General features: G+C 41.9%; 1 protein-coding gene across 1 annotated transcript in view; it reads left to right on the forward strand.

Moving 5' to 3' along the window:
- The first annotated feature begins 1127 nt into the window (after positions 1 to 1127).
- SPRED2 (sprouty related EVH1 domain containing 2) overlaps positions 1128 to 24580 on the forward strand; it is a 168681-nt gene continuing 145228 nt past the window's right edge. Inside the window, exon 1 of the mRNA XM_027865479.1 lies at positions 1128 to 1707. Coding sequence (XP_027721280.1) covers positions 1682 to 1707 — 26 coding nt within the window. The 5' untranslated portion in view covers positions 1128 to 1681. The remainder of the gene's footprint in view (positions 1708 to 24580) is intronic.

Here is a 24580-nt window from a genome sequence, read left to right on the forward strand (position 1 = left end):
GAGAGCTGAAGGAGAGAGGTCTGGGGCCACCCCTCCTCTTTCCTTTCTCCCTCTCCCAAGCGCCCTTTCCACAGTCTGGCGACAAGAGGACTCTCTTTTCCTCCTCCAAGAGACACACGACAATAACTTGTTATGTGGAACTTCCTTTAAACCGCACAATTCCTATAATTTCTGCAGAAATGCAAACCTTTTAGATCAACTTGCCTGCCTGTGTGAGAACTTTAACCAAACGTGCGCCCCTTCCGCCAAACAAGAGCATCGTTTAGGTCCAAGTGGAGGCGAATTTGAAACAAACAAAAAAACCTGTTGGTGCTATGCGGTTGCGGAGCCCTCCAAAACTAGTCACTTTTCCCCTCCCCCTTAATCCTAGAGGGCGCAATGCAAGGACATCCTGAGAGCCCGCATGCTATGCAGGAGGGGCGAGGTAAAGTTGGCTCCACTTTGCCGGATCCCCGTACCCCTTTGCGCTTCTCCCGCCTTACCCTAATTCGCCCCTCTCCTATCTCTGCGCTGCCCTAGACGTCCCAGCCCCAGCCCCTAGTTTAATCCCGGGGTTTGGGAGGAGAGGCTGGCTGGGGGAGCAGGCTCCTGGAAAGAGAGCCAGATGTGTATGAATCCCAGTGCCTCTGCTCCCGCCTCCTCCTCCTCCCCAACCCCTGGGGCAGCTAAAACCCGGAGCATGTGAGAGTTGGGGCCAGACTAAGAGAGCCCCAGTGGAAACAACTCCACTCCGCAGCTCCTCCAGCAGGGAGAGATAGGGAGGGGGGAAGTAAGCCGGACATGCCCAGTGGGGTTGGGCAAAGTTTTTTTTTTTCTTTTCTTTTTTTCTTCTCTCTCTCTCTCTCTCTTTTTTTTTTGGTCTCAAGTAGGAAGCTTTTTGCACTCCACCACCTCTGGCCGCTGGGAAGACGTCATCGCTTCCGCCCTACTTCCTCCTCCTGTTGGCGGTGGTGAGAATCCAATATGGAGTAAAACGGAGGAGGAGTAGGGAGATGGGGCTCGGACGGGGCGCCCAGCACCGCCTCCTAGGCGCGCCTCCCCTCGCGGCGGACCGCTCCCCGGGACAGTGATTGGTTCAGCTTCTCCCACCCTGGGGGCGACCCCCCGCCCCGGACCCCGAGCCCCCTCCTCACTCGGGGCAGACCCCTTCACCTCCCCTCCTCTTCTCCCCACAGCAGTTCTCTTCCACTCCTCTTCGCTTGGCTGCTTGTTTTTCTTGTCTTCGTCCCCTCCCCCTCCTGTTGTCCCCCTCCCTCCCAACCCAAATCTCTTCCCAATCCCCTCACTCTTGGAAACTGCACCTTCCGTGCTCCCTTCGAATCCTTCTAGCTTCTTGCTTCATTCTCCCCCTTTTTGGCACCAGACGCCAGTGTCTCCCACACTAAACCCCCCCATTTCAGCTCCCTTTTTCTCTGTGCTTTCCCCCTTCTGCTTTTCCTCTCTACTCTTTCCTTGCCCCCCTAAAACCTTAGCACTTTTCTGCTGGCTACTTGAATTCACACCCTCCCGACTGTGCCCCCGTAATCCCCAGCCCCTCTTCTCCTGTCTCCTCCCTCCCCTCATTTCCCCCCTCCCAAATCAGGCGATCTCTCGAAATGTGAGGAAGGGGGGGGTGGGTGGATGGGAAGATGAAGGGAACAGAGCTACCCGCTGCGGGGCATTCATCTAGGTGAACAAGAAAATGACCGAAGAAACACACCCAGACGAGTAAGTTTTTGCATTTCGGGGGCGGAGGAGGGTAAAAGAGGGGGTTCCATGAGAAACTAATGTGGGGAAATGGAGGGGGAGAAACACTGTTGGGGGGAACTTCATGGGGTTAAGTTTATGATGTTGATGAATTGACTCCAGCTTAGAGAATTTCTGGTGTGAGATTTTTTTTCCCCTATTGATGGGGGGGGGGTCGTGATAGCATAGATAAGATAGAATTGGGGGGGTTATCCCGAGAGCTTGGAGCAGGGGTGATTTGCTGAAGCAGAGTGGAAGGAGTGGGGGAGACGAAGGAGCCCCCTCCCACTGCTCGGCCCGGGGACGGAGAAAAGGGTGGTGGTGGTGGTAAGGAGGTGGGAGACTGTCCGCCTAATACCGAAGTGGGGGGGGGGGGGGGGGGGGGGGGGGGAGAGAGAGAGAGAACGAGGAGGAGAAGGGGTTAGGAGAGGATTTGCAGAGAAGGGTCGAGCGTTTTCTTTGCTTGCCCCCCCCACCAAGGTCGGGGCAATGGTGGGGGAACACTTCCCTCCCCTTTTTTTCTCCTTATTAAATCTGACTCACAAAGGTCCCTGTACCTTTCGCTGCAGACGGAAGCCTTCACACCACCTTTACCTTTCCTTCCCCACCCCACCCCACACACACCCTCTTTCTCCAACCGCTTCCCTCGTTTGTTGTTGTTACTTCATTATTTTTAAGCCTTCATAGCCCCCCTCTGGTGGCTCTTCGGGAGTCCGGTGATGCCCAATATCCGCCATTTCTTTTTCTTGAATCGCTCTCATTTGCATACCACATTTTCATTCATAAAAAACACACTAGAGAGAGGGGAGGAAGAGGGCTCCACCGCGGTAGCAGCGGGTGGCATTTGTTGTACACACGGTCTCCCTGCCCTGGCTGGCCGGCATTTTATTGCATCCCCAAGGGGACGTGTGTGTCTGGGTGTCGGTTTGTCTGTGGGTCAGTGCTTGTCTCTTCTTCTCCTGCTCACCCCCCCACACACCCCCAGCAATTTCTGAGAAATGGATGGAGAGGTTCCTTTGAGGAGGGAAACTGTGCCCCAGACTGAGGAAGAGCCCCCTCTGCCTATCTTGGTTGTGTGTTCACATATTCACATATACATGCAACCGGAGCCTAGTGTGTGTTGGGGGGGGACGGGGACTGGAGGGACGGGGGGCGCTGCGGGACACACACTCTCACTGGTAGAACGGAGAATGTGAGGAATGATACATACCCGTAGGGGCGCAGACGGAGTTCTTTGGTGGGAACGATACTGTTGCACCGTGTCTGGGTGCCTGCAGTCTGGGGGAAGGCTTAGATCATTTGTTTCCCCCCCTTCCCCTCCCCTAACACTTTATTATCGTTGCTAGTATTATTATTCCAAGTCCTGTGGGAGTGTGCAATTTCCAGACGATCTGTCTCGGTGTTAAGGTGACTGATTTTGACTTCGCCCCCCTCCCTTCCTCCTACCCTTAAGGCATTTGCCAGCGACGGTGTGACTGGGGTGGGGCCGGGTCTCTCGGTCTCTGTTCGGGTGCTGGGCTACTCGGTCCCTAGGTCTCCGGCCAGAGCCAGTTGCCTGGCTGTGGCTGTTAGGTACTTAGTAACTCTCCATACCACCTCCCACCTCACCTTTTTTGTGAATAAGACGATCCCTTTGTCACATGATTCCTCCCCCCCTCCCAACACATTCATAAATCCAGTGCAAACCTTCAGCATCTTTCATTCAGAGCTGCCATTAACCTCGGTACCTCCTCTTTCCCTACACCTTTTTTTCCCCTCCCTATCTTAGAGCTGCAGCAATTCGGAACCCGAATTAAAAGACTGGGGGGGGGGAGTACTAGGGAACTAAGGTGATAGATATTGCTTGGGGCTCAGTTTCTTTGGGGGGGGTGGGGAGGGTTCTGTCCTCCAAGAATTGACTGAAAAGCCAAGCGGAGGGAAGTGACTCAGTTTTGTGCGACAGGATGGTTTGAAGGGGGAGGGAGATCTCATCATGCGGCAGGTGAAAGAATGTTAATCTGGGCCCCCCCCCCCCCAAACCAGGACTTGCATTGGGGTTTTCTGTAAAAGCCACAGCAGATATTCGGAAGGGAGGTTAGGAAGGAGTACAGAGTTCTTTCTTAACATGGTGAATGAATGAATGAATGTTGCTCCACCCAAAGAAGCCTGCTCATTCCTTTTTCCCCCATATGTTATTATGTTTAGACAGTGGGGGTCTAATGTTGGGAAGGGAGGCTTATCTTACTTGGATTATGGGGATTTTCCTCCTATTTATATATCACACTATACAGTTCTGACCTGTTCGTCTGGAGACATCCTTTGCTTGGATTTTGTCCCAGCTGGTATTGGTTTTTCTGGTTGTTTGGCCTTATCAGCTGGTAGTTTCTATTTTAGTTTTTATTTTTGTTTTACTTTCAGATGGTACATTGAAATGTTAATAAAAAGGAAGTTGAATTTTTGTGGCTGACATACAATGGTGGGGAGGAAATGTCTGTGGATCTTACACCTGAACCTGTCTTTTCTTTCCTTTTAAATCATACTAATAAAATGGCATGTTGTAGAACAGAATGTGTGCTAAAGGGATCCTAAGCAATTAGGGACCTAAAGCTGGAGGTTTGAGGATATATTTCAAACCTAATAGATAATTTCCAAATTCATATTTCTTTGGCACACTGAATTGTTGTACAATTCAAGATTAGAATTAGAAAGTACACATTTTGGATTTATGTTGCTTCGTAGAATTTCAGTATAACTAAAAATCTCTTGCAGCCTGTTGTAAAATCAAGATCTTATAATAGATATTCATAAGAGAATACTCCCCATTATAAATCTATATGTTATGTATATTCATGTGAATCCTCTAATACTAATTTCTAACAGGACCTGAATTTACTTGTAAAGAAATTGTGAAGATAAAGGTATTTCTTTATCCACTATCAAGAAACTACTGGTAGCTCAGTTATTTGCATTAAGTGAAGAAGGTAAAAAGGATGGATAAAAATAGTTGTTCAATTCCATAAAGAGAATTTTGACCTGTAAGTTTATTTGATGATGGTATGAATAAAGCTGAGGATTTGTTTCAAACAACAACCACCACAAAAATGATGCTGTACTGGGAGAAGCAATCTGACTCAGGAGCATAAGGAAACTATCCAGTTTCCCATTTTCCCCATTTCCTGCAACCTACTTTTTCCTGGGGATGTTTTGCAAGTTTACCTTCACTAGTCAGGACTTTCCTTGGAGGAAGAGAAGAAAGGTGAGGATCCAAAGGGCTTCTCTCAGTATGAGCAAGTGTTCTCTAAGCCCATGGTATCAATAATGAATGCCTAGAGCTAAATTATCAGAAGTAGTAAAATAGAACTGAGGTGAGGCAATGAGGCAATGATTTTTCCCATAGGTACCCACCCCTAAAAGAGCATGTAGTCACCTTCGTTTTTGTTGTTTTTTAGTCTTCCTAACTCCATTTGGGATTTTCTTGGCAAACATACTGAAATAGTTTGCCATTTCCTTCTCCACCTTATTTTACATATTTTACATGTGAGGAAAACTGAGGCAAGCAGGGTTAAGTGACTTGCCCCAAGGTCACACAGCTAGTAAATGTCTTAGGCCAGATTTAAACAATCAAGAAGATGAATTTTTCTGACTCCAGGCCTGGCACTCTTATCCATTGTACCACATAGCTGCCCATTCATTTATTAGACAGCTATGTTCCAGGTACCATGCTAAGCTCAAAAATCCCTGCCCTGAAGGAGTATATATACATTTTAATAGTGAAGATAAAAATGCAAAAACAAAAAATCCAATGTAAAAGATACATACATATAATACATACATACATATATCTATACATACACATATACATAAATATACAGTCCTTGGAAAGTAATTTAAGAGAGAATGCGCTAGTAATAGGAAGGACCAGGAAAGGATTCCTTCGAAAGCTAGGATTTTAAGTAAAGTCTTGGGGGAAGCCAACAGTTGGAAATGAGGAGGGAGAGCATTCCAGGCATGAGAGATAGCAATGAAAAGGCATGGACACTGCAAGGTCATCAGTGTCACTATGTTACAGAGTGTTATATTATAGAGCCTTTGATAATTTAGGAATGAAGGGTAAGAAGACTACAGATACCTAAGCTGTAAGGGACTTTAAATGCCAAACAAACATTTGATCCTGGAGGTAATCTGAAGTATATTAAACTGGGGTGAGGGATGACATGATCATACCTGCCTTTTAGGAGAATAGCTTTAGCAACTCACTCGTAGATGGATTGGAGTGGGGAAAGACTTGAAGGTAGGGAAACCAACCAGAAGACTATTGTAATAGGTCAGGCATGAAATGATGAGGGCCAGAACTAGATTGGTAGCTGTATGAATGGAGAGGATAGGATGTATATGGTAGATGTTACGAAGGTAAACATGTCAAGACTTGGCAACAGATTGGATATGTGGGGTGAGATTGAGCAGTCAAGGATGACCCCAAGGTTTTGAGTCTGAGTGACTAGAACACTTGAGTATCGAGAGACTAGTGCCCTCAACAATTATAAAGAAGTTCAAAAGAGTGGAGGGTTTGAGGATTTGTTAATGAATTCTTATTTTGGCCTGTTAAGTTTGAGATGGTTACAGGACATCCAGTTGGAAATGTCTGGAAGACAGTTGTTGATCTGAGACTTTAGCTCAAGAAAGAGATAAGGGCTGGTTAATATAGATCTTGGAATAATCTGTATAGTGGTAATGTGCACATGGGAGCTGATGAGATCAACCAAGGAGAAGAGGACCCAGAACAGAACCTTGGGGGACACCCGTGGTTAATGGGTATGACCTGCCTGAAGATCCAGCAAAGAAACCAAGAAAGATCTATCAGAAAGATAAGAGGCTAATCAAGAGAGAACAATGTCACAAACCATAGAGGGAAGAAAGTATTCAAGGGAAGAGGGTGATTGACTGTATCAAAGGCAGAGAGGTCAAGAAGGCTAAGAATTGAGAAAAGGCCATTAAATTTGGCAATTATATGATCTTAGGTAAGGGGAGAGAGCAGTTTCAGTTGAATGATAAAGTTGGAAGCTACACGCAGTGATTTTAGAAGAGTGAGAGGAGAGGTAATGGAAGCCATTTTAGAAGGCTTTCTCAAGGAATTTACACAAGAAGAGAACATATAGAATGATAGTTAATGGAAATTGTAGGATCGAATTAATCTTTTTTTAAGCATACAGAGATATGGGCCATAAGAAATCAGCCAGTAGAAAAAAATGGTTTGCTGTATCGAGGAAAAGGGCCACCTCTTCATCTGATAAAGGAGTAAAGTAGGAGATGTGATGTAGGAGTGAAGAAAGAGGAGTAAATAGGGAGCTCACTCTCAAACTATCAATTTTTTCCAATTTAATTTTGTTTTTGAGAATTTTATGACAGCCCTTGATAACTTAGGCAGATCCCATCTGGAAGTTTTTTTGAGGTTATGGACTGTGTTTTCTCAAAATTTTCTATCTTCTGCAGGACTAGAACTGTGTTCTACACCAGAGGCGTCAAATGGGATGCGGGAAAACTTGGTGGACAGAATCAGATTAAAATGTAATTGGGAAATGTCTTTTGTTTTTCAAGGAAATAAATTTTATTGGTATTCAATTTAATAGCTATTCAATAACAAATGCTGAAATACCTCATCAAAAGGTTATTAAATGAACAAATGCAGTATAGGACTTAAAATTTTTTTTTAAAAATTAGGCTGTGCACTTCATTATTTAATCTCAGAGAAATGAAGTTTCTCATATGTTAATATCCTGGATAATTGAAGCTCACCATGTAAAGTATCAATTTAAAAATTTTAATGATTTTAGATAGAAATTTTTCTATAACTGTATCCCATATTTCCCCAACCTCTTAAACAGAGTTTACTTAACCCTTTCTTTGACTTGGGGCAATAATGATGCACAATCAATTATTAGTACTGGGACTAGAGGAAGAATATCAGCATATCAAAATATATCAGAATAAAATCATTGAGGTTTACAGGATTATTTATCTTTAATTAAATGGCAGTGCTCTTTTTTTTCAGTTATTTTGCTTGCTTTTTATATTATCTATGTTATCCTTTGTTGTCACTTGCTGCTATCAATGTTCCTACCAAAAGGAGCCCCTTTATAACCAGGGTGATTAAAACTATGTCCCAAATAAGCAAATGGGTTTTAAGTGAGAGTATGAGGAATTTTCCAGTGAGTAAAAGGCATGAGCCTTATGGTCCTTATGACACCTATTTTGGCTGCTCAAAGACCTTTTTATTTTCTTTTTCTTTTTCTTTCTTTCTTTTTTTTTTTTTTTTGGCTTATTGCCAGGTTCTTGGTGGTGTTCTGGATAGTTGAGGTTGCTGCATAGGTGACCTCTAAATAAGTGAGTTATTATTGTATCCACATTAGCAAGGCAATGTTAGTATGGACGTTGGCCAGGATGTGGAAATATCCTCATTACATAGAAGTGGACATCATAATGGTGTTCATTAAACTGAGATTCTGTGTGCCCCTAAAGTCTGTCAGGTGATGTTGGGCTAATACCAGTACGAGCTTCTACTGGCTTCTCTGCTGGTTTTTCTTCCTTAGGAGCTCTAGTTGGTATAGGTTTGCAAGCTGCTGAAACAGGTGTTGGAGTGACAGATGTAGGTGTAGGGGTGGGAGCCAAGGCAGAGGAAGGAGTTGGGGCTTGAGCACAGATGCTGCTGTCTTGAGGTGGCTGGTGGGGTTGGTCACATTACCCCATTGGACAGCCTCTTCCCCCAGCCTGGGCCGCTGCCTCTCTGCTTTCCCCAGGCCAGATCTCCTTCTCCCCAAGGCACAGGCCAGCGGGGAGTCAGTCCTCAGAAGCTTGGAGCAGGTCTGGGAGGCAGTGAGTGAATCCACTGATTCATCAGGGCCTGGTTGCCACCATCATGGCTCACTTAGACATCCCCCCCTCCCCTTCTTGAAGAAGTTGGGGGAGGGGTCGGGAAGCATCTTTTTTAAATACAATGTAAAATAGGTAATATTTGTTTGTGGTTTTCCAAGTCAATATGCAGCAGTCAGATCTGTTTCTATTTGAATTTGATACCCTTCCTCCATACACACAGTAGGAGTTAATACAGTTTTTAAAGAATTTGAATCTTGGAGGCTGATGGGAAAAATCAGAATTAGTTACCACTGGATATAGAGTATGGATCTTGAAGCTTATAAGATATAAAATCTTGATAAAGTTTGGTTAGTCAGTAAGGCAACTGTTAGTCCATTGCTTTGCCTGGGATTTATTATAAAGGAATTTATTTCATTTGAAGTTCATTGAAGCAAATTGACTGCTCAGACTGGACCATTCACTTATACCTCAGGTATTACCTTAGGTCCAGTCTGGACCTCAGGCCTCCTTGGGTCCATTTTGTCAATTCAGCCCACGAATCCATAAATCAACAAATTTCTTTAAGTGCTCAGGGTGTGCTACAACACTTGGGATACAAATACTTGCTATACTCAGAGAGCTTACATTCAACCGGGGAAGAAAACAAGAACCTAAGTAGATACAGAATAAATATGATCGATACAAAGTAATCGAGTACAAGGCAGTTTGGGAGTGAGAGTGCTAATCAGTTTGGGGAAATCAAGAAAAGCTCCATGTAGAAAATGAGTAGAATTTACTCATAAGGAAAAGAAGCATTCTATGAAGCATTGGTGAGGAGGGAATGCTTTCCAGGACAGTAGCATGGCAGGTGGATGGAGTGTGTGAGAAGTGGAAGGTAGGGGAGAGGTAGGGGGTAGAATACAGTAAGGCTGGAAAGATAGGTTGGGGCCAGGTTGTTGAAGGGCTTTAAAAGCTAAACAGAGGAGGGAGTGTATGTTTTTTTTCTTCCTCTGAACTTAAAAAACCATGACCCCTCTACTGCTGGCTTATCCTGGCATTACTCTGCCTGAGGTCCCCTTGCCTTCTTTCTAAGTGTACTCACCATGGAATATCCCTCCACAAGACTAGTCCCCCTTTTTTTTTCTCATTGGTAAATTCCTCCTGTAGTCTTCATTTTATAGAGAGACTGAGGCTGACCTGCCTTCATTCTCCTCCCTGCCGTGTTCCTGACTTCCTAGGCCATTGCCAGGTAAGTCCACATCCCTACTTTTCAGCTCCCTTTTCTGTATTGTCTTTCCCCCATTAGGATGTAAACTCTGTGAGTGCTGGGACTGCCCTTTTTGCTTGTATTTGCATCCCTATCCCATGGCATAGTTCCTGGCACATTGTAAGGGGCTTAATAGTAGGAAGCCCTAGAGCTTATTGAGTAGGAGAGTGACATGTGCTTATACGGAAGTTATCAGGCTCCAAAAAACTGTCTATGGACCCTCTTGCAAGAAACTGTCCAACATGCAAACCAGACTACCCATTTTTTTATTTATAACAGGTTGATATACTTTCAGCTGGTGTCAAGGTAGTTGGGAAACTGAATTTAAAAGTCAGAAGATTGGTTGATGAATAGAAAGTGAGGCCCAAGAGAATTTAATGATCTCAAGGGATGTTTCATCAAGGCTGTGATGGAGCTTGGAGAATTAGTTGTTTTTCCCCTTTGTATTGTTGTTGTTCAGTCATTTCAGTCCTGTCTGACTCTTTGTGACTTCATTTGGAGTTTTCTTGGCAAAGATGCTAGAGTGGTTTACTATTCCTTCTCCAGTTCATTTTACAGCTGAGAAAACTGAGGCAGAGAGGGTGAAGTGACTTGCCCAGGGTCGTACATCTAGTATGTATCTGAGGCTAGATTTGAACTCAGGTCTTCCTAACTCCAGGCCCAGTGCTCTGAATAGAGCCACCTAGCTGCTAGTTTCTATGGATACCAGAGACCTAAAGGTATATACTCTGATCTGTCAGATACCATCTGCCTTTCCCTTGGACCCTGAAAAATGCTTATCTTTTGGTGTAGCTTTTAAAAAAAATCTTATATAAGCAACCACACTTGGGTTATGGTGTCAGTCTACAAGATATGTTGCATTTGATTGAAAACCAGAATGATCCTTATTCCCTCCAATTTACAGTTACCATTTGGAAATAAATTATGGATGTGTGGCAGGAATTATGCCTTATTTAAATCTTTAAATCTTCCACAATGCCTAGTACAGTGATATGTATGTAGTAGATGCTTAGTAAATGATTGTTGAAGTTGAAATTTGGTTCACCATTTATTTATTTGTTTGTTTGTTTTGCTTTTGTATATCCTTCAGTGGCATTTCTCTGAAGCCATTTAGGAGGTCTTAAGTCATCTCTCCCAGTGGGTTACGTCTGGCAAGTCATTCAGTTTGTGTTCTTAGCTTTGGTGTTAGAAGGATACGGTTTACTGACCTTGTCTCCAAAATCCAGGGGAATATCCTGTTTGGAGTTCATAGTCCTTATCTTTCCCTGCCTCTACACTCTCCATAGATTCACTGCATAGTAGTTGGTAACAGTAAGACTGACTGTACAGAATTGAAATATTTATTCTGTTAACCATAGAATCATAGACTTTTAGAGATAAAATGGGGGACCTTAGACATTGACCAGTCTCCATTTTTCCAATGAGAAAACAGGCATGAAGAGTGCATAATTTGCCTAAAGTCCTGAAGCTATTTTGGGAGGTAGGAGGAGAGAGCAAAGTGCAACACTAAAGTCTCCTGACTACAGTGCTTTTATTACATGCTTCCTTTTTTCTAAGAAATATGGCATGGAAATTGGTGTGACCCCATTTTTAGGGGCAAGAAGAGAAGAAAATAGCATTTCTTTAGCACCTACTATGTACCGAACTTCACTGGAAGGACAAATACTGAAGCTGAATCTTAAATACTTTGGCCACATAATGAGAAGACAGGATTCATTGGAAAAGACTCTGCTTCTGGGAAATATTAAAGGCAAAAGGAGGGGATGGTAGAGGATGAGATGGATAGATAGTGTCATGCAAGCAACAAACATGAAATTGGAGACACTCCAGGAGACAGGACAGAAGGGCTTGGTGTGCTGTGGTCCAAGGGGTCACAAAGAATCAGACATGACCACTACGTAACAGCAGTGATTAACAATGTGTTAAGCACTAGAGATTAAAAAAAGAGGCAAAATCCCAGCCCACAAGGAGCTCACAATCTAAGAGGGGAGGAGGAGAGACGATAAGGAAACAAATATGTACATACAAACTCTGTACAGGATAAACAGGAAATAATGAATGGAGGGAAGGCACTAAAATTAAGAGGGGTTAGAAAAGACTTCTGGTAGAAAGTGAGATTTTAGTTGGGACTGGAAGAAAGCCAGGGAAACCAGGTGGTAAAAATGAGGAGGGAGAGCATTCTAGGCATGGAGGACAGCCAGAGAAAACTGCCAAACCTGAGAGATGGGATGTCTTGTTCAAGCAACAGTAAGAGATATAAGAAGACTGGAAAGGTGGGGCAGCTACTAGGTTATGTACGACTTTGGATGCCAAATACAGGGTTTTGTATTTGATGCTGGAGGTGATAGGGGGCCACTGGAGATTATTGAGTGGGAACATAGGGTAGGTTGATGTGGTTGGACCTGCACTTCAGGAAAATCACTTTGGCAGCTGGATGGAGGATGGACTGGAGTGGGAAAGGGCTTGAAGCAGGCAGACTGACCAGCAGGCTATTGCAATAGTTCACATTTGAGGCGATGCTGGCCTGCACCAGGGTGGTGGCAGTATCAGAGGAGAGAAGGGGTGCAAGCAACAGTAGACCTTGGCAGCTGATTGGATTTGGAAAATGAGAGAGAGAATGAGGAATGGATCACCACACCTAGGTTGTGAGCCTGGGAGATTAGGAGGATAATAGTGCCCTTGACTATAATATGGATGTTTGGGGGAAGGGAGAAGGTTTAGGAGGAAAGATAATGATAAAGAACTTTTGGATATGTTGAGTTTAAGATATCCAATTTAAGTTATCTGAAACTTTGAGTGTTAGACTGAAGGTCAACAGAGAGATTAAAATGGGCAGGATTGTTAGCATAGAGAGGATAATAAAATCCCTGGTAGCTGATAATATCACCAAGATCATCAAATAGTATTGAGGGAGAAGAGAAGAGGACCCAGGGCAAAGCACTGTGGGGACACATATGACTAGAGGGCATGAATGACTTGGATGAGAATCCAGAAAAGGAAACTGAGGGAGGAGAACCAGGAGACAGTGGGATCTCAGAAACCTAGAGAGTAGAGATATCAAGTAGAAGAAGGTGATTCAGTAGCATCAAAAGCTTTTGTGATCTCATCAGGATTCTCACAACAGCCTACCAAAGAGACCCATGGCACACATAAAAAGGTTAAAAACTCTTGCTCTAGAGGTCTTGACATTGGATGGATCCCAGAGTGGAACATGTGGGTTTGCTGTTTTTTTTCCCTCTCTCTCTCACTAGATGATGGGCCTACGTGGTGTTTTGATCCTGTACACCTTCATTTATTCTCCTTTTGTTGGTAATAGCCTGTCCTACACGATAAGGTGATAAGCAGCTTTAATACTTGAGCTAATAAAACTTCTTCCTTCTTGAGTTATTGATTTAATTCTTTTTAACCACCACTTAGACCAGTCTAGCTAATACCAGGCTTAACCTTGGTTACTTTCTGGAACTTTTCTGTAAGGAATAAAGGGATCATAGAAGTTTTTCATCATAAATTATCCTATTTTGGCGATTATAGGTCATAGATTCCTGAACTGGAAGGGTCATCTGCCAATCATTTTAATGGATGAGATTGAGATCCAGAGAGTATAAATGACTTACCCAAGTCATACAAAGGGCCCAAATCCAAAGCCCTTTCCACAATGCCACATGGAAACACAGGGAGAAAATTATTGCATATTTCTAGGACTGAAAACACTAATATTTGAGTTTTCAATTCAGTGTTTTGGGTGCTGGAATATTATTGGACTTATTGTAAGAGTTCAGTATCTTTGCAATGAAAGAATGAATACTGCAAAGTTTTTTGGTTTTTTTTACTGGCAGTACTCTCTTTTTTTGGGGGGGGGTAAATCTTATGCTAACTTACTAGTTTATTTTTGCAGGTTTCTCCTCTAAATTATGAAATAGAAACAGCATTTCAAAAAGTGGTGTTAACTAGAAAATTGTTAATTTTGGAGGTATACCAAAAAGGTAAAGCTATGGTAAATTAAGAAGGGAAGGAAATGATTATACTGGAACCTTGTTTTAATACATTGTTAATAGATTGAACATCATATCTTGAAGATTGCTGGCAGACAGCTGTATGTAGAAGTTTTAGCATGTTCTAACAACTTCTCATAAAGGGGTAGAATAGTTTTCTTTCTTTCCTTTTTGGGGGGGGGAGGGGACAATTGGAGTTAAGTGACTTGCCCAGGGTCATACAGCTAGTAAGTGTCTGAGGCTGGATTTGAACTCTGGTCCTCCTGACTTCAGAGCTGGTGCCTTATTCATTGTCCTGCTTAGCTGCCCCGAAGTTTTTTTGTTGGATGAACTTTTATGGCTGCCCACTTCCTTTTTTTTGATTATCAGAACAATCAGAAAAATGCATGTTCCTAAGAGATATGATTTAGTACCAAGTGTGCAAAATGCTTAATGATTTCTCAAGTTTTATTAAGAATTTTTTGTTAAAGATTCCTTGCTTTTGCCACTTACTGACTATTTGACTTGGACAAGTCCATAATCTTTATGAAGCTCAGTTTCCTTTACTGTTAAAAAAAATTTTTTAAAGAGGGATGAGAATAGATGACCCTAGTATCTTCTAGCTCTCAATATATTTTTTCTTCTGTTTCAAATTGAGTAGTTGAATGTTTGTGTAGCTTGCTTTGAAAGTGACAAAGAAATTAGCTTTATCCTAATTCTCTTTTTTAGTACTAGTGAATGAAGAAACTATCCAGACAGGAATATGGTTTTTGAAATTTTGATCCAATTTGGTTACACTGTTTAAAACATTATTTTAAACTGAATAATTTAATACTTATAAGTATTCTCCCTACCACTTAAAGGGTGTAATACTGAAGCTTAATATTCTCATATTTTCCTTCACAGAATAAAATATTTCCATTTTTTTTCTTCATCTGGTAAAGCATGACTCATTTTTGAGAGCATCTGCATAATTATTGTACACTGTTAATTATATCCGGTCCAGAAATGTTAAGTGAATTGGATTTTTCTAAATTCAAAGGATCTAAAGCACATTTAGTATTTTAGATATGGGAAAGACCTTAGGAATCTTTTGGTTTACAGATGAAAGTCATTGTGAGATAGTGGATAGAGAGCTGAATTGGAGACCGGAAGACCAGGATTCAAACCATCTGAAAATACTTAATTATGTATTCAGCAAGTCACTTAATCTCTGTAAGTCTCAGTTTCTTCATTGGTCCAATGAGAGGATTGGACTAAATCTCTAAAGTTCCTTCCAGCTCTAAATTTTTGATCCTATGAACTTTTGAAGCTCAGAGAGTTGAAATGGTTTGCCAGGTTCATGTAGGTAGTAAGGGGCAGAGCTGGGATTTGAACTCATCTTCAAATGAGAAATTCTGATCTTTGACTCTTTACCACTTTTTCTACTCTTTGCCTTACCCCTTTCCTACAGTGCCTTTCATCTTACCTACAATGCCTTTCCCCCAGACTTCTTCACCTTTCCAAAGGTTGCCTAAACGTCAAGGTTCAGCTCCATAAAGGAAGAGATTTCTGTAATCTTCACTGCTCTTTCCATTTTCAGAAATCTTAAGACCCTTTTCCAGTAACATAACTTTTCATAGCTTTGTTAATTAATAGATCACGTGCATGAAACAGCTTTCCAACAAAACTACCCTGCTTTTGAGGGTAGAGATTATGTATTTTTTTCTTTGTTTATGGTCTCCACAACACCTAACACATAAGTTGTTTACTTAAATTGTACACTAGAACAATCCAAGGAAGGGGAAGAGGGGTGTGATGCCATTAGTGAGATGGAGAAAGAGTCAAGACCTCTGGATCAGTCTTTTCTGGGGAGCTGTCCTAATGTCAGAGAGACTCTTCCAAATGCCACCAGCCTCAAGTGCATGTGATGATGATTCAGGTTTAAACAAACCATTATCCCAGGGCTGTGCAGATGACACTCCATCATTGAGTATTCGGGTCCTGGTTTTTTCTTGACCCCTGGCCAATCTGACTTTAAACAGAAGAAAAACTCAACTCTAGTGAGAAAGAAATCAGTAGCCAGAATGAGGTACAGCATTATCTGGTATTCCCCCTTTATGGGCAACCAAGAAAAGTAGAGTACTTACAAGCTTATAGAAAAGTGATTTGAATTTTGTGTTTGTATGAGTGTTTTATAGTGATACTTCATTCATTTTGCAGAGGTAGCGACAAAGAATGAGACCAGTGGGTGGGACTTTTCCAGCTAGCTCAGAATGCAAATTGCCTCAATAATACTGTGATTTCTTTGAGATTCCTTGCATCAGTATTGATCTGAGTCCCTCAACAAAGTCTGAAAAAATTCACCCCCATGTGGCCGACCTGGTGATGTGTGGGTCCTTGAACTTAGTTTCACTTGGCTAGGGTAAGTCTTCAAACAGAAGCTGAGAGGTCTAGCTCTTCCCACTTTGTAGGGAGGCCCTGCCAAAGCTTATGCTTCACTAACAATAGACTGTTGAAGCATCCATTGTCACCACCTGTACTGGACTTTAGAAGGGGTTAAATGCCCCCAAATAACTGAAACAATTTTTGATAGAAGCATTTCCAAAATAGTACATATTTTCCTATTTTCTCTTAATAGAGTATAGGGGATGGGGATTGAACCTATGATGTCATTGGTATAAAGAATTCCTGGATGAGGATACTCAGTCTACACCTTTTCTGCCACTTAGAGTCTTAGAAAGTTGCTGTAGTACTGAGATGATAAGTCAACAGTTCTTTATTACTCATCTTCTATGTGCCAGCCTTGTGGATACAAAGAAATGTAAAAGATAGTCCCTGCTTTCAAGGAGCTTACAGCCTTAATGGGGGCGACAACATGTAAGCAACCATGCACAAACAAGATAAATTGTCAATAATCACAGAAGGATAGCACTAGCATTTAGAAGGCCTGGAAGAGGCTTCTTGCATAAAGTAGGATTTTAGGGGAGACTTGAAGGAAGCCAGGGAATCCAGGAGAGAAAGATGAGGAGGGTAAGCATTTCAGGCATGGGGAACAGTGAAAATGCCTACAACCTGGAGATAGAGGAGTGACTTACTCAAGGAATTCAAGATGCAGAATTGTAGAGTGTATGGAAGAAAGTAACCATTAAAAAGACTGTGAAAGAGTAGGAAGGTGCCGGGTTATGACTTACTCAGGATCACACAGGCAGGGCATATCAGTGCTGGGACTTGAATCTAGTTCTTCCTGGCCCTCAGGCTGGCTCTCCATCCACTATATGGGTCTACCTTTCCAGTGGACTAGATTGAACATAACATAACTGTTCAGAATCATTGTTATTATGAATTGCAGTTATTGTATTGTACTGAAATAGCATAGGAACTCTTGAAGTGGTTTTTTGCACCTGGACTGTGTGATCCCGGATAATTTTTTTACTGTCTCCTTATAGGGTTCACTGTCACTTCTGCCGGTAACTGCGTACCTGTATTTAGCAGACACTTCCCCTTGTAATCTGTTGTTTTTAAACTCTTGGTGGTTTGGGAAGTTCTAACCAAGCCCATTGGAATCATATCTAACATAAGAGTTAGTCACTGACTCTGAACAAGGGTCCAAGAAACTTTTTCTAGGTTAAGTGCATGGATTTTAGTGACAGCTATTTTGGCTGCTCAGAGGAGTTTAAAAATGTTCCTTTCTTGGCTATGTCTCTCATGGTTGAGGTTGCCTGGATATGTGATGAGTAAGGTGTTATTATAATCAGTTAGTTAAAGGAGACATAATAAAGACAGATTTAAAATTATGCCAAAGTGTTTAGCCTATAAACCATTCAGAGTCCTGTTTTATTTCTCAAGGAGCTCATATTCTAAGAGAGAGGCAACATGTACAAGCAAAATATATACAGAACGGATGGAGAGCCAGCCCGAGAGACAAGATATATACAGCATGGATGGAGGATAATCATAGAAGAGTGAAAGGCACTAGCAGCTGTCCTAGAGAGAAGGCTAAGGTGTCTTAGATTGTGGGCTCAAATGGTAAGAAAAGTCTGGTAGGTCTTGAGCTGAGCCTCAATGGATAGATTACATCAAAATAAACCATGGAAAGGCATAACCTGACCTTAGCTATTAAACTTAGGATCATAGGATTTAAAACTGGAAGGGATCATGAGTCCAATGTCCTTATTTTCCAAATGAAGGAACTGTAGCTAAGGGAGATTAAAGGACTTACCCAAAGTCACAGATGTATTAAGTGAGATCATCCATCGACTAAGAGCTTGAAAGGGACCTTAGAGGACATACAACCCAATACTCTCTTTTTCTAGGTCCAAGTAAGTGGATGACACTTGCTCAAGATTACATGTAGTAAGGCCCAACGGAGGGAAACAGGGCTGTATTGGGAATCAAGGGATGTGGCCCTCATTGCATCTTATGTCATTCTGATTCCAAATTCAATACATGCTCCATTATATATTGTTGTCTTCTCCCTTTCATCCCCCCAAGAATTGGAGTGTCAGGTTCTCAGTTATAAACCAAGCCTCAGAAAATGGTGTTGGCTGAATTATTTCTGAGCTTCTAAAGTTATTCGCTTAGTCTTGTCTTTAACTAAAATGAGTACCTTGTCACATTGAAAAGTATGGAAGGAATCAGTTCAGTTCAGTAAACATTTATTAAGTGCCTCCTATGTGGTAGGCACTCTGCTTAGTGCTGAGGATACAAAAAGGAACAAAAGACAGTCCCTGCCCTCAAAGATCTGACAGTCTAATGGGAGAGACAGCATGCAAACAAATATATACAAACCAAGCTATATGCGGGTTAAATAGAAAGTAATTAACAGAGGCAAAGCACTGGAATTAAGAGGGATTGGAGGGAAGGCTTCTATTGGAGGGGGAATTTTAGTTGCGACTTAAAGGAAGCTAGAGAGGTTAGTAGTCAGAGTGGAGGAGAGGGAACATTCCAGGTATGGGGAACAGCCAGAGAGGATGCCCAGAGCCAAGAGATGGAGTGTCTTGTTTGTGCAATAGCCAGGAGGACAGTGTAGCAGGATCCAAGAGTTTGTGTTGGGGAGTAAGGTGAAGGAGGACTAGAAAGGTAGGAGGGACTACTTTATGAAGGTCTTTGCATGCCAAACAGAGCATTTTGTATTTGCACCTGGAGGCAATAGGAAGTCACTGGAGTTTATTGAATGGGGACACCAATACTAGGGTTGAGCTTGTAAACCAAAGCTTGGTTCATTCTGATGGTAAACCTGGCCTCTGGTGTTAATTTTTCTTTATGCAAGCAACACTTGAATGATTCCATGGTACTAGGTTTTTCTTAGGTGCAAGCCAACATAAAAGCAATGGAGGAGTATTTGGACTTTGGTCCCTGTTCAGGTGAGTTTTGGAATAGAGGCCAATAACTGCCTCAGGGTGTGTTAGAACCTTATGAAAGTTTAGTGGAGGAGGAGAGTGTTGATGGGAAAGATTGGGTTTGCTTATTGTCAAACTAAGCACAAACCTTCTGTTGAAACTGTTTCCTGGGAACTCCTGGTCCTAAATGGATATTTAGTTTTGCAGATGAATCTCTTGTCATCTTTTCCATTTTAATTGTGGACATAGCTAATTCTTGCACATTGGGCACTTTCAAAGTCCCCATCCTTCTTGGGGTTGGTGAATATAGTTTTTTTCAAAAGCTAAAATCAAACTACATTGTATGCTGCTTTTTTTTTTTTTTTTGATGCGCAATCAGGGTTAAGTGACTTGTCCAGGATCACACAGGTAGTGTGTGTCAAGTATCTGAGGCTGGATTTGAACTCAGGTGCTCCTTACTCCAAGGCCAGCACTCTGTCCACTATGACACCTAGCTGCCCCCATTGTGTGCTTCTTAAAAGAACCTTTGAACACTTTCTAATATGTTCTCACCTTGGTGAAAAGGGAGCTAGGTCTGGAAAAAAAAACATTGTAGCTGTGAATGTGTATTAAGGATGTCTGAAACCACACTGCTCGAGTAGTCATCCATCCATCCATCCAGATTTGAGAGTCTGTTTTGGGCTTGACAGTTGAATGGGCATATTATTTTCCTGTTTAAATGATGTGAATACAGTAGGGGAGGTGACAACAGGAAGGAGAATCTGTGACAATGTCTATTCTTCATACTGCTGGAGTTTCCCCTGATTGCAGGAGAGAGAGAGAGAGAGAGAGTGTGTGTGTGTGTGTGTGTGTGTGTGAGTGTGTGTGTGTGTGTGTGTGTGTGTGTGTGTGTGTGTGTGTTTTGGACCTAAGGAAGAAAGAGACTACCTGATAAGTTGGTGATCTGCTGCTCACCTCTACATAGAAATTGGAGGACAATCAACAAACATTTAATATTAAGCACCTACTATGTGCCAGGCACTGTGCTAACCACTTGGGGATATACCAAGAAAGGCAAAGACTGTCCTTACTCTCAAGTTGCTCGCAGTCTCATAGGGGAGACAAAGTACAAACAACTATGTGTAAAGCCAATAAAACCAGGGGTAGTGCAGAGCAAACTTAGACTTCTTGTTGCTAATTTGCTTAGTTTCTGTTTTTCTCAAATTATTCAGTGTGATGTTAAGGATTTTAATGTGATTTTGTTCCTTGTTATGTGTGCTCATTTGCTTATTTTGGGTAATGATGGTTAAGTTTATGATTTTTAAAGTGGAAGAACTCAAAAAAAGTTCAGATGGGGTTATGTCTCTTTTGTTGACCAGACACAACTTGAAGTGTTTGCCATTCTGAGTTTATTTGCTGGTGAAGAATACATAATTATCACGAAGATTCTCATAAGATTTAGACCTGGAAAGACCATCTATCTCAGGGGCTCTTAACTTGGGGTCTGTGAACTTGGTTATTTAAAAAAATATTTTTTGTTAACTATGTTTTGATATAATTGGTTTCCTTTGTAATGCTGTTTATTTTATCTTATGCATTTAAAAACGCTTCTGAAAAGGAGTTCATCAGACTGCCCAAGGGAGTTAGAGACACACAGAAAGGTTAAGAAATCTTGGTTGAAACGATTCTTGAAAACCAAGATATTTACTTGTTGTAAACCATCTACTTGTTGTTTTACTCCTTCCTGTACCCCATCCCCTGTCTACTCCTCCTCCTAGTTAAAAAAAAAACAAACCCAATAATATCTCATGTCCCATGTTTCAGGTCCTGTATCAGTTTTGGGGGTGAGGGATGGATAGAAAAATTTGGCCTGTGGAGATAATCATAGAGGAAGTTCTAGTGAATACATGCTCAGAGAGATCAGATACCCCTAGATAAGGAAAGCTCCAGAACTAAACTATGTCTGAAGTATTTCTTGAAGTCAAGCCCCATTCTGCATTTCCAAACAAATTTATTCCTACGGAAGGCTTGCAGTCCTGGGAAGCATGCATACTCAACCCTAGAAGAAATCACAGGAAGTAATTAAACAGAAAAGGTCAAAGAATGAGGAAGTGGTTGTGTTTCTGATGCGAATGGCATTGTTGTTACTTGGGATCTAGATGAAATGTTTAAGTCTCTTGGAATGTGGCTGCTCCTGGGCTTTGATTGTATTTAAATTACAGCCCTTTTAGTTTATATTCTCCGACATCAATCTAGTTAGGAAATGAATTGCTTTTAGTTCTTATCAGGAATCCCACACATGCCTAGCACTAGTCTCCTAAGCAAGAGTTTCTTAAACTCTGGTAAATGACACTTGCAGAAGTTTAATTTGAAAACTATTTGAGGTTCCTAAGGTTCCTTTTGAAGTTCTCTATTAGTCTTTTGATTAAACTTCTTAACCTAATAGGATTAGGGTACTTGGATAAGGACTAGGGCTATGATTTCTTTAGTTTTGGGGACTCCCAGATAAGGGGACTCCTCCTAACAGTGTAGGTGTGCTACTTCTGGTCTTGCAAATGCAGGGAGGGAGGGGGCTGGAAGTGACATACCTAGGGATATGCGGCCAGTATGTTTCCAAGGCAGACCTTAAATATATATTTTCCTGGCTTCTTGGCCCTCAGTAAACACCATGCTGCCTTTTAACTTTATTTTACATAATAGATTTTAAAAATTGGGGTAATAATGGAATATTAGCATGCATATGAGTCAATTTATCCAAATTTAAGTGGCTTAGTAAGCAGATGAACTTTCTGTGTTATACATCCATGCCTAATGCTAACAGGAATAATTCTTTGGGGGGGCGTGTATATATGTGTATTTCATTTTAAATTTGTAAGTAGGTTTTAAGAATTATTATTGATATGTAAAAAGAGACTAGAATATGAACAGCTACATTTCTTTTTGAGCTCAAAGTGCTAGGAAAGCTGAGGGGTAAAGTAGCCAAGATACCTTTTATACTAGAAAACGGAAATAAAATCTAAAAATACGAATTAACCTCAAGGTAACCAGTTAGATAAGCCTAAATCAAGCTGGGTGGTGGCTGCCATGCAGAATCTTTAATTACTCTAGATATATTGTAGTTTTTGTCCACTGTGGCCTTAAAGCTTATTATTTTCCTTAAGGGAGTTACCTTAAAGCAATTTTTAAAGACCGCTCTTCAATAGATAGTTACATTTTTCTACTGAGGTACAAGCAGTTGCTCTAAACCACATTAAAACCTAGAAGGATCTTGAATATGTTCACCTGTTTGGCAGGTTTCAGACATTAGTCATTTATTAAATGCTGACTGTGCCAGGCCCTGTACTAAACAATGGGGATACAAAGAAAGTCAAAAGCATGATCCTTGCCCTTAAGGAGCTTACATTCTAAGTGGTGGGAGACACAATGTAAATAACGAGGTACACACAAGATATATACGGAGAAGACTGAAAGTGATTTATCTCAAGGGAAGGCTCCAGTAGATGGGAAGACCCAGAAAGGCCTCCTGCAGAAGGTGGGATTTGAGCTTAGTTTTGAAGGAAGCCCAGGGGAGGAAGGGGAGAGCCTTTCCAGGTATGGGGAACAGCCAGTGAAAGACCTAGAGTTCTGAGGTGAGTGTGATGTGTAGCCAATAGCTAATAGGCTAGTTTAGCTGGATCACAGAGGATACATAGGGCAGTAAAAGATAAGAACACAGCACAAGTAGGAAGGGGCCAAGTGCCAGAGGACTTGATATTTGATATTGGAGGTAATAGGGAGTGACTAGAGCTGGTTGAGTAGTCGGTGATGTGGTCAGGCCTACCAGTTGGAATGTCACTTTGGCAGCTGAGTGGAAGACGAATTGGAGTAGACACAGAGAGACTTGAAGCAGGGAGGCCAATTATCAGTTGATGAGATAGTCTAGAGAAAAAAGGGAAGCATGCACAGGGCAGAGTTAATGGGCATGGCATAAATGAAGAACCTGGAAAGATTTTCTGAGGAGTAGTCAGAGAGCTAGAAGGATAGCCAGGAGAGAGAGAGCAGTGCTGGGAAGCTCCAGAGAGAAGGGAGAGTATCCAAGGTGACCAGCAGTGTCAAATGTTGCAGAGACTTCAAGAAGGATGAGGATTGAGAAAAGACGTTCGATTTGACAATGAAGACATCATTTGGAGACAGCAGTTGAAGTTGAATGATGAGAGGTAGGAAGCCACATTGAAGAAGATTTACAGGAGAGTGAGAGGTTAGCGCGTGGAGAGGCTGCTGAGAATTGGAGGAGAAATGTAGGATGGTCACTAGGGGAGATCATTGCATCAAATGAAGGTTTTATAAGTATGGGGGAAACATGGATTTGTTTGTAGGAAACCAGGAAGGAGAGAGTAAACTGGGAGAGATTGGAGATAAAAGGATAAGAATGATAGTGGAGGTAATCAAGAAGATAGGATGAGATGGGATCATAGATATGTATATATATATATAAGTACTATATATATATAGTACTTGATGCCTTTATGTCTAGAAGGATTACCTCTTCCTTTGACAAAGACTCAAAGGAGGACTTAGTGAGGAAGATATCTGAGTGTTGTTAGATAAGAGTGGGCGGGGGGACAGGAACTCATGTGGAATAACTTTTTTTTTTGTGAAGTATGAGAAGAGGTCCTCAGCTGCAAGAGTGGAATGAGGGGTTGCTTTAGGTGGCTTTAGGAGAAATGAGAAGATCTGGAACTGCCTCTGTGGAGAGTGGGATAGTGAATCAATTAGGAACATGTAGAATGATTGCTGTGCTGCAATGAGGGCTCGGTTGAGATTAGAAACACCAACTATTGGTAGACCCAGTTAACATGATCTCATGATTTTCTGCATCTCCATTCAGCACATGCATAGGAGCAAAGGAGGTAAATAAATGGTGGGAGTATCCAGGGTCAGGGTTTGGCAAAGTGCTATCTGTGATAGGACAAGGGAGTGAGGGATTCTAGAGTAGAAAATAGTATCAAGTTCAGTTGATTCACCAAGGGGTCATAATAAAGAAGGAGAGGAGAGTATAGCCAGGGCATAGCTATGTCTAGGAAAGAATTGGGGGGTGAAGGGAACAGAAGCTACAGTAAGGATAAAAGACAGTGTTATGGGGTTGTAAAGCATAGGGAAAATGGAATAAAAGGTCATGCTGAGATAAAGGAATTATGGGGTTCACTAACATGGAATTGGAACCCTTCTGGGTGGTGGCAGAATCAAGAGTTCAACCCTATTTGTGTGTAGCTGAGTTAGAGTGGTGAATGGGGTAGGTTATGAGAATTGAGTAGACTAAGAAACTTGGAAAATAGGCTATTTGAAGGATCGTTTTTTAATATATATATAGTTATATGTATATGTATGTAAGTATACATACATATATGTGTATATACATATATGTATATGTATATACACCTCAAAGGGGGAGAGGTTTCTGGGAGATACTGAGAGTCCAAAAGTGGCAATGGGAAGTAAAGAATCAGGGC

This window comes from Vombatus ursinus, unplaced genomic scaffold, assembly GCF_900497805.2.
Source record: "Vombatus ursinus unplaced genomic scaffold, bare-nosed wombat genome assembly UNPS02014778.1, whole genome shotgun sequence".
Lineage (NCBI taxonomy): Eukaryota > Metazoa > Chordata > Mammalia > Diprotodontia > Vombatidae > Vombatus > Vombatus ursinus.